The sequence below is a fragment of the Apteryx mantelli genome, chromosome Z, assembly GCF_036417845.1.
Source record: "Apteryx mantelli isolate bAptMan1 chromosome Z, bAptMan1.hap1, whole genome shotgun sequence".
Taxonomy (NCBI): Eukaryota; Metazoa; Chordata; class Aves; order Apterygiformes; family Apterygidae; genus Apteryx; species Apteryx mantelli.
Genome location: NC_090020.1, coordinates 64205279 through 64215657, shown reverse-complemented (window position 1 = coordinate 64215657; position 10379 = coordinate 64205279). Strand labels below are relative to the sequence as shown.

Sequence of the window (10379 nt, the reverse complement as noted above, 5' to 3'; positions counted from 1 at the left end):
TAGAATTCTCTTATGTAACATTGAGGAAGTTGGTCTATTTTCTAGATTTGGAGGGGTTTTGCTTTCTAATTCTGTATGTAAACTGGACATAAAACAGCTGTTTCTCTTTGCTGTTTAAAATGTTTTGGGGTAGCATGCTATACAAGATCAGAAAATTTTGCTTATAAATAAAATATTAATCTCTATAGTGAAGATAGACTACTGATAGACATGGGGGTTGCAAGAGGAAAGCATGTGTGGATTTAACAGGTGACTTGAGTTGTACGTCTTTGTGGTCTTTACAAATAGGCATACAGATCTGAGGAATTACAAGTGGAAATGAGTAATGAAGAGACTGATGTGCTACGTTGCTGGAGATGTAGAAAATACATAGCAAATTCTGTTTGCCTTATAAAACATCATGGAAAAGAACCATCTAAAGTGAGTATGGAGTCTAAAGGGGGGTTGTAACTTTTCTCAGTGCCTTTAGTTTTAGATATAGGAGGAGTATTGTACGTGCTTTCCCCTAGTAATTTACCTCTTGAGGAGGCAATTACTAAAATATGGACTGTTTCATAGAGAATAATGTAGGCAGGAATGCTAATGAAGCCAAGTAGGCAGTCACCTCTATGTTCTGCAACATGAAGGCTGGTACACACAATACCTTTATCTGCTGGCTTATGTAGAGTATATAGTGTTCCATTTTTCATATAAAAATCTGATCTGTTAATCACTTTTAATCAATTGGTTATTTTAATATTTGTTAACAGAGAGCTCTGTGTTTCTAAAGTGTATTTTAAATACGGATATTGATTTCCACTGTGACAGTTAATTGTGTGTCAAACATTTCCACATCAGTTACTTTTGCTATTCATTTTGAAAAAGTGGGAGATAATCTCTGCACAAAAACAGTTCAAAAGATTCATCTGACCTGAGGTGGAATGCCCTGCTAGGCTAAAATACCACTTAGTAATTCACGCCATCTTCATTAAAATAGCCAGAAAAATAGTCATATGGGGGGGGAAAAAAAGAGTATTTCCTGCTGCCTTATAATGGCTGTTAGTTATCAGACTCTTTCCAAATATGCCAGCAAGATAGTCCTTACATTTTATGATGCTGAATCAAATAAAAAAAGCAAATAGGAGTGGATGTGTTGATCTTTTATTTTAATTTATTTTTTTAACACACTAGGAAATGCAGAAACATTCTTTTTGGCACTGGAGAGGGGTGTAACCGATAGAGATAGAAACAAATATAATTTTTTAAGATCCTATATAATTAGTATTATTAATGGTCCGTATTTATTCATCTACTTGTATTAATTTAGTAGTCATATATCAATGTTTTCAATACAGACATTTGCAGTAGAGCAAGACATGCCCTGGCCTGATGTGTCTGCAACACGGAGCTCTTGGTACTCTTCCAGCCAAGGAATCCACATGTCATGGCTGAGAAGTGGGGGAGTATTTTAAAGACAGGAGACAAATAGCTGCCTTAATTTTACTACTTCTCCAGGGATGCTTTCACAGATTCTATATTTATAGCTGACATGCACATAAGTCAAAATGATGGGAAATAATATCATCAGAAACAGAGCCCTTTTGGGTAGAAAATCATTTCCTTATCCAAGAACTAGGAAGTTGTCTTCTAATTTTTTCTTTAACTTTTGCTCATAATGCTTAAAGTTATCATCTGTACACAGCATTCAGTACATCTGCATTTAGTAGGTCTGTATGCATCAATTTCTGTTGATTAGCTTCATGATTTAATGGTTTGTTACCTGAATATGCATTTATACCTACCAAATACATCTACCTTGGGACTCAGCAATGAGAAGAACTTTTTTTTTTTTATATTTAGATGGCTTTTTTTTTTTTTACCTTATTTTTTTGGCAATATGAAGGAGTGAAAAAAAACATATCTTTTTACTTTAAAAGCTGTGTATTGTGTTCATGGTTTGGGTTTGGGGGCGGAGGGGGAGAGGTTGGGGATAATTTCAACTCTTTTTATGGGAAAAGTAGTCAACAGAAGAGGGTATCTTTGTCTGTTATATGGATGCCCCATGGTGGAACCAGGTACTCTTGGTTGCTAGTGGAGATCTACCACCATTGTGCACACAACCAGAAAAGTTTTTTGTGTTCAGGTAAATAGCGGATAAAAAACATAAGTTACGAGTGTGTTCTGAGACACTGGAAAGCAAGTATTCTACTAAGATGAGAAGAGTAATATTTTCAGTGTGTTAGCAACCATGTTCTTTCCCTGTTGAATTTTAGAACTTAAGTCGAACACGCAGATGAGTTATAAGTGAAGGGGACTTTGGGGGACAAAATCTTACAGCAAATCTTAATCAAACACTGAAGTTACAAATGCAGTATAAACACTGTAAGTCAGAATTGTATCCAAGTTGAAGTACAAGGATTTTTGTACAAGTACTCTCCATAGGTACGAGGAAAAAGACAACACAAGCATGGCAAACATATCTGGGTATGTTAAGTTCTGCTGACATTAATTGAAGAATTTCTAAAATCTTCTCTCTTCCATATATAGACCCACTTTCACTTCTCAGCATAAGAGAACTGTTATTCCCATGAGTTTCATAACATAGGAGTCAGGATTTTTTCCTTGTTCATAACTTTTAACATCTGGTTTTAAGACTTTTATGATCCCCAGAGTTTTTTATAACTTAGCCAGCATTATAACTTTATTGTCATTCTAAATTAATTAAAATGTTTTAATTCCTTTTGTACTAAAATATAGTTATGTAATTGTATTTATTTTAGCATCAGTTAGTGAAATGCTGCAATTTGGAAGCTCAGCTAGAATCCAACACTATTAATATTTTTGAAATCTTGTTCTTTTTCTCTGCAGTTGGTCACATTATTGAAATAAAAACTAAATAAAGCTTACTGAAAGTCTGGGCTTTCAGCTAGTTATTCTAACAACCATTTTTAGAAAATGAATTTGAAACTCATTGTAGAATGATTCTCTGATACTCTGATACACCATTTTCAAATGAACTAGAACTTAACTTTGTCCTGTCTTCACTGGAAAACTGATAATGTTTGTGAAATGAGTTTTCTAATATACTTAGAAGATCAGCCGTTGCATGCTTTCTGTTCTTATAAAACAAAACACCTCCCTATCAGAGTCTGTCCACTGTCCTTAGATTCAGAAATAGAGTATTACTGACAGTATCTACTTTATTTTTGGCATAGAGAATGCACAGCATCTTTTGAGTTTTATCATTTTTTAATAAAACATTTACTGAATTTGGGTGGCTGATTTCTGGCTGTATTCAAAGAAAAAGCATACATGAATGTTGAATATCAATACAATATTTCTGGTATTTAACAGACACCTCAGCATTCAGCTGCTGCTCAGGAGACTTGCAACATATGGCATCTGAACTTAGAAGCCATTCCAGAGTGGGTAAAAAGTGTTATTGAAAAGGTAATTTTTTTAACTTGCATCTTTATTATTCAATAAAATATGAAATAAGAACAAATATCAAGGGCACTTTTCCAATGAGGTCCACATATCATATACAGACCTTTTTTATTGAGAGAATTTCCATCAGTGGTTTCTATCATTACCATTTGCAGAGTTTTTTTTCCTTTCCTCTTAAATATTTTTTTCTATATGCACGAAACCTAGAAGTGGAATATTCTACTCTTGGCCATTTATGGATGAATGTGTTTATATTTGTCCAAATAACTCTCACAGGGTACCTCTGTTTATTTTATCAAAGTTTTAAATTTATATTAATTGTAAAGGCTTTGTGTTTTGGCTTGTCTTGATTATTGTATCTTGTAGTACTTAGGTTCATCGTAATGGTAAGGAGCATGTTTCTCCATAAAACTGGACTGAGAGTTTATTAGAGATCAGTTGTTGGAATACAATGTGATGTCTGTCTTTTACATCACCTGTGCTATTTTGTCATATAAATAGAAAATGCACTCCTGCAAATTCAAAGGTCTAATGACAAGCAGCGTCACTGCTTTTGAGTTTTATCTGCCCATCTGAAATTACAAACCAGCTCACAACTTTGCTATTGTAATGATTGCTTCAGTTGAGTATTTAAGTTATTTAGGGTCTAGAAGTTAATGTTACTGCGTGGACTTAAGAAGCAGAAATAGTGATAGTCTTTTGCTGTAAGTTTTTCTGATCAGTCTTACCTGATTTTGAGAGTCAAATGCAACCTGCATTCCTTTCTGCTTAGACTTCAGTGTCTAAGCTTTACTGTATTACAAGATTTACATCAGAAATCCATCCAGAAAATAATATGCAAAGCAAAAATTGTTATGACTGTAAAGCTAAGCACACAAAAATAAAGAAAATCTGTTTCCTCTTCCGTTTTCATTGTTTTGCCCTGTGTTTTATTTTGTTAAACGTTAATTAAGCTCTTAAAATTACTGATCTCTTAGACTTCAGCATTGCATGACAAAATAGTGCATCTGTTTCAAAACATTTCCCCTTTGGGGAAAAAAGCTTTGAGCAGCGAGGAGGTATTTTCCTGCTGAGTTTCGTAATCTTGAATGCCTGATCATAAAGACCTAAATTTTTTTAGTACTTTGTATTTTTTATGATTTCAGGTGTTGCAGCTAGTTTTATACTTTCCACTGTTAGCTGTAAATGCCCGGCCTTCTGCATTTAAAAGCCTAGAGATACAAGTTGGAGACCTGGAAAATAAGAAAAGCACAGACAGTGACTATGCGGAAAAGGCTTAAAATATTTGCTCAAGATTGCAGAGGAACAGTGTTCCTCTGGTGGCAGAGACAGAGAATCCAGGTCTATATGAAAGCCTTCAGCTGTCTTAGCCCTGATTTTGTCCTTTCACATCCTGGAAACTCTTGCCTCGTTTCCTTTTGACTTCTGTAGAAAGGTCCTGTGGGTTTATGGATAAATGTGTGGGCTTTTTACACAATTCTTTCTTACCCAGATCTGAATAATTTTGTGATCATGTGTTATTTCCTCCTGTACAACTTCTGAATCAAAGGCTAAATTATTTTACATAAGCACAAAGTCTATTTGCAGGCTGTAACAACCTACTGCTTCCTAGCCAGTTCTTTTTTGCCATCTGTCCCTGTTGTTAACCAATCTCATGTGGTTTCATACACGCTTCAGTGTATAGATATTCTTAAATTGGCTAACTCTTCCCTGCTTTCCCTTTTTATGCAGCCCATCATGAAACTGTGTCCCCTCAGCTCCTTTTCAGATGTTGCTGATTTTCCCCCTACCACCTCCTCCACAGATAGGCTGTTGCCTCTTTTACGGAGTCAGTACTTCCACAGTCTGCTTCCAAGTTCATGTTAAATCAATCCTGGACTCCTTTGTATTGAACCTCATCTCCCAGTCTCTATGCACGTAGGACAGAGATGTCCTTTCTATTCCATTTCTTCTCCTTCTTTCCTAGTTTTACCAGGCTCCTTACCTTCTTCCCTGACTTTTCATGGCTCATTCCTCCCCTGCATTTGGAGATCCAAGTTACTATTCCATAGTAGCAGAGTGCCAACAAGACCCACTGAAGGCACTAGAGAGACTGCTTTTTCCTCAGTTTTAGTGCCTAGCCTATAGCATCTGGGAAATGGAATGTGGGAAACTCATAGTAATGAACCAGCTTCTTTTTTGGGGGGAATGGCGTAGACACAAATTGGTCGGCCTTATAAACTGAGAGGGACTGTGCATGTTCAAGGAATTTTCGGGGATCTTAAAGCCTTCAGAAAGCTTTACTGAGCGTATGTAACCTGAGATTTTTTCCTCTAGGCCAATAACATGTCCAGATTCAAACAGATTCTCATAGGTGCAACAAAAGGCACATCTCTTACATTTTGTGAAATTTTGAGCTTTTAACACAAAACACAGGAGTGAGTTTCTCAAGAAAGAGTTTCCAAAACTTTTTCTAGTGTTACATACCAAAAAAATAAGCTTTTTTAGCACACAAGCCTTTTCTGAAACTGCAAAATTGGTATAACCGAAACTTTCTGAAGCATTCACTCAGACAAGCGTCAGTCATGGCAACATCTTCTCAATTTAACTTGCAAAGGTATAGGCAACTAAAAGCAATGCTTAACTAGAAATGTTGGGCAGCATCTGTAATATTCAGAGCTGAACTTCACTTACAACTCTAGGCACACAAGTGAATGATGTGTGACCGGAGTTGATAATGTTTCTCATCTTTGCTTTGATCCTGCAAACACTTGCATGACTGTAATCCTCACAAATGTTTCTGCTGAGCAGGTTAATATATTTACTGAAAATACTGAGTGTGCAAGTGTGTGTTTATAGATCTGTAATAAGTTTTCCTTTGAAAAAGTGGCTTTAGAATTGAAATGAGATCCATAAAATTACAAATAATGAAAATAATTGTCTCCTTAAAGATACAATATAAAGGGTTTGTGACGTGCCCGCACACAGATTATGCTGTAATGCTACATACACCAAAATACATTAAGTACCATTTTAAGCATTGTCGGGTAAGCAAAGCAAAAGCTACTCTCATCTCGTGAGAAATCTTCTTCTACTGTACTTAGTATTCAAGAGATGTATCAGCACTCAGAAAACTCAAGTGAGAAACTGTGCTTGCCAGTTCCAGGTTAACATAGTAAATTGATTTCAGTGTTTTAAAGGATCTAATATTTTCATTAGTATTGCAGCATTATTTTCTCTATAGACAATTTTTTTAAATAATTTAAAGCCTCTACATTTTGAAATGTGTTTGTTCTAGATTTCTTAGAATTAGTTATCACTTCAGCAAGCAGTGTTTTTGAGAACATTATTTATAGTGGATTTTCTTTTTTCTGTGTAGTCTCTTTCCCTGTGTTTAAAAGGGTTTACTTTTTGTTTTTCATTAAAGGAGAAAAGTAAACCTAGTAATGGCTTCTTAATCATTCATTTACAATGAATCTGTTGTTCTTTTTTCTTTTCTTGTTAACAGGCACAGTGGACAATTGGAAAACTACACTGTCCGTTCTGTGAGGCCCGCTTAGGGGGCTTTAACTTTATTTGCAACACAAAGTGCTCCTGTGGACAGTCTGTAAATGTACATTTCTGCAAGAGTCGGACTGACTATCAGCCGGCTTTCTCTGTTAAATTGGCAAAACCGTCAGCAAAACACTTACCACGCCACAAAATTCAATCTGATTTTAACGAGGATCTCCACCGCAAACTGGTAACTGCAACTTTGCAAATCAAAAATCAAAGGTTTTCATACATGGCCAGAAATAATAATGGTATTGGAAGATTAACAGAAGCACTTTGTCTGGAAGTAAGATCACCCAGTTTTGAGATGAAGGGGAAAAAACTTCACTTAAAGGCATTAAATCAAAGAAAAAATCTTTCTGCTGCCTGGCCTGTGAATGATGCATGCACTGTAAAAGCTTTTCACAGAAGATCGCGTAGTTTGGATTTAAGTGTCAGAGAGAGGCTTGTTTTGTTGCCTGCTTTATATGGGACTTCCAGTACGGGAACTATTTGCCATGGCCAAAATGAAAATCCACCTGTTTACACAAGATGTGACTTGCAATTAGAGTCCAATCAGAAAGATGATACTGCTTTTCAGGACCAGTATGGTCTGAATGTTGATGAACTACAGAAGAGGTTTCAAGTTACTTCCTTTAACCCAGTAGTACATAGAGAAACAGAAGGTGAATGTGATTTTGAAGGTACTGGGCAATATTCTGGGAGTGCCATTGCTGATCAGTCACCTTTTGTGATGAACCTTTCTTCATCTACAAGTGCTGCAGGAGAGGAACAGTACATCACACCTGTTGGTCTTGTGCAGCCTGCAAGTATTTCCTTCAGCCAAAAGCTGAGTAAGAGAGAAAGAAACAAGTTGAAAAGCTTGAGGAGAAAACAAAGAAGGCGCGAACGGTGGCTACAGAAGCAGGTAGGTATTTAAAATGTATTGTGCTTGTAAAGTTTGGCATGCTTTTGTAAATCATTCTGACTTTTTTTTTTTGATGCTGTCTTTTAATATTGGTTTAAGATGGTACTATCTAGGGTTAGGTATCCTGCAAAGAAGGATTTATGATCTCTTCCTACATGCAGTTTTTCTAATTCAACCTAATCAGTTCTTCTTCTGTAGAATCAAATCTCTATGGGTAAAGATAAGTACGTAACTAGTTTCTGTTGGACTTCTTGTCATTTTGTGATGTAAAAACAAACTTGAAGTGGGAAGAAATACTGTAAAATTTAATGAATAGGATCAAAGGAAGTCTGAACATTCATATCTTCTAAATGGGAAACACTAGCATTCAGGATTTCCTAACTTTTAAGTAATGGCGTTTTGGGGTATCTTTATGCATATTTTATTTTTAAAAGATGTTTGTATTTATTATTTATCATAACAGAAATAATTTTCTTTGAATAATGAGCTGATTGTTGCTGTTTATACTATCATTATGTCTTTATTAGCTAAATATTTTGTATATAAATATAACAAATATGTTATATATTCTTATCACTTATACAAACCATCTTCAAACCATCTAAGTAGGAACAGAATTAAAGACCACAGATTGTCATGAGATTTTGGTGGGGAAGAGAGAGGCAAAAAGACTGGGAATGTATCTTAAAATGAATAACACAGTTATTGTGTGCTCAGAGGAAATTAAATAGAAAGACTAATGATATACATATCTTCAAAAGAAAAGGTCTCATAAAATTCCTGCCATAAAATACTGTGTGGCCAGATAGAACAAACACATTAAGTAATTCACATCAGAGAAATAATATCTACTTAAGAAATCGTTTCCATTTTGGGTAGGCATGTCATTGTTATAGGCTTAGAATATTCCATAGCTGAAGTACAGTGAAATGTAAAGTTTCCGTAAACCATAATTCACAGATTTTTTTGTGTGATTGCTTTATGTTCGATAGCAATCTAATTTAATTTAGTATTTATGCCTTATCTAGAAGTTGCTAAGCTTATTTTAATTGACTGTGCTTAAGTAAGATGCTATGTTGTTTTCATTAGTTTGCATTTAAAATAATAGGCTATATAGGGTCAATAATTAGTGTATGGATGTTGCACTGATCCTTTGCACATAAATCATTTTCACTCTTAATATTCCACTGTCCTCATACTGTTCCACTCTGCTCAGACAGTGAATGACTTCAGACTCTTGTAGATATTGTCAGTAGACCCTTTAGAATATAGCACAAAATCAAAGTGGAGCAGTGAATTCAAGATCAAGAAATAATTGCATAGAGGCTGTCCCTCTCAATTAAATATACAGATCCAGCTTGAGAATGTGATGAGTCCAGGACATATCACAGGACTTTTCAGTATGACATACATGCTTTCATCTGGGGGAAGGTTGAGTTTGGGTTGTTTGTTTGTTTGTTTTTGTTTTGTGTTAGCAAATATTCCAGTTGGCATTGTGATATTTCGAAAACTTGTTCTGTCTTTGTAAAGTAACTGCGATACTGAGGGTAAAGAACCTTTCTAAGTTCTGGATGTCTTCACATTGGATGCTTTAAAAATTATTAGGTGTCAGAGCCCCTAAAATGGTTTTAAAAATTCTAGACCTCATCGCTTCTGTTAAATAAAATGTTGATGTAAAAGCACAGTATATATGAGCATTTGCAGTCATGTCACCTGTGGTGTCTTCAGCCACCTTCATCTTTGCTAGATGTTACTTTCTGGAATAAAATTTTGCACAAATTTTCCTAATTTGTGAAAGCTGGAGAAAGAAAAATATACTTTCAAATCTTTTTTGTTAAACCTTGCCTAACCAATTCCTCTACGTTATTTTTAAATTTGATTTATCAAATGATATACAGTTGTTAAATCTGGTAAGTCTAATCAGCAAGCATACAATTTGCAAAGTACAAAGAATTAAAAACTAAGCATGTGAAACAATCTGGTTTTGAACAGTGTTTTTGAGGGGAAGTTATTACGGTTTTGTTCCTTGATGGGCATTGATTTCTTTTATCTTGCTGAAAGTCTATGCTTGTGGCATGGATTGTTTAAACAGGGTTCTAAAGAGCATACTTCTCAGGCTCTCAGTCAGGCAGCGTGTTTCCCATCACTGTGGTGTCGTCTTCCCAGGAGAATGTGGGGAATTTGGGACATGGCATCCCCTCTACGGTCTGACATGTCGTGAGAGGTGCTGCAGCTCTGTAGCAGCCTCTCCTCTCTTGTGCCAGCCGCAGGGTCCTGCCTTTTCTTCCAAGCTCCATTTGCCTTTGTTTCTCTTCAGCTCTGACATCCCTCTTTTGTATATAGGCCCAAATTGTCAATGTGGTACTAAGAATAGGAGGCCATGGTACTTTGAAACCATAATTTTGAGCATACTTATTACTATACACTTAAGTATTCAGATGGTAAAACTTCACAAATAGAAGAAAGCATAAACATTTGAGTAGGTGCAGTGCAAGAGTTTTGATAAATGACAGTG

At 35.6% G+C, this 10379-nt stretch overlaps 1 protein-coding gene across 1 annotated transcript in view; it reads left to right on the top strand.

The window, feature by feature from the left end:
- Nucleotides 1-303: 303 nt before the first annotated feature.
- Nucleotides 304-10379, top strand: part of RNF180 (ring finger protein 180) — a 64698-nt gene continuing 54622 nt past the window's right edge. Inside the window, exons 1-3 of the mRNA XM_067315754.1 lie at nucleotides 304-420; nucleotides 3334-3429; nucleotides 6914-7864. Coding sequence (XP_067171855.1) covers nucleotides 319-420; nucleotides 3334-3429; nucleotides 6914-7864 — 1149 coding nt within the window. The 5' untranslated portion in view covers nucleotides 304-318. The remainder of the gene's footprint in view (nucleotides 421-3333; nucleotides 3430-6913; nucleotides 7865-10379) is intronic.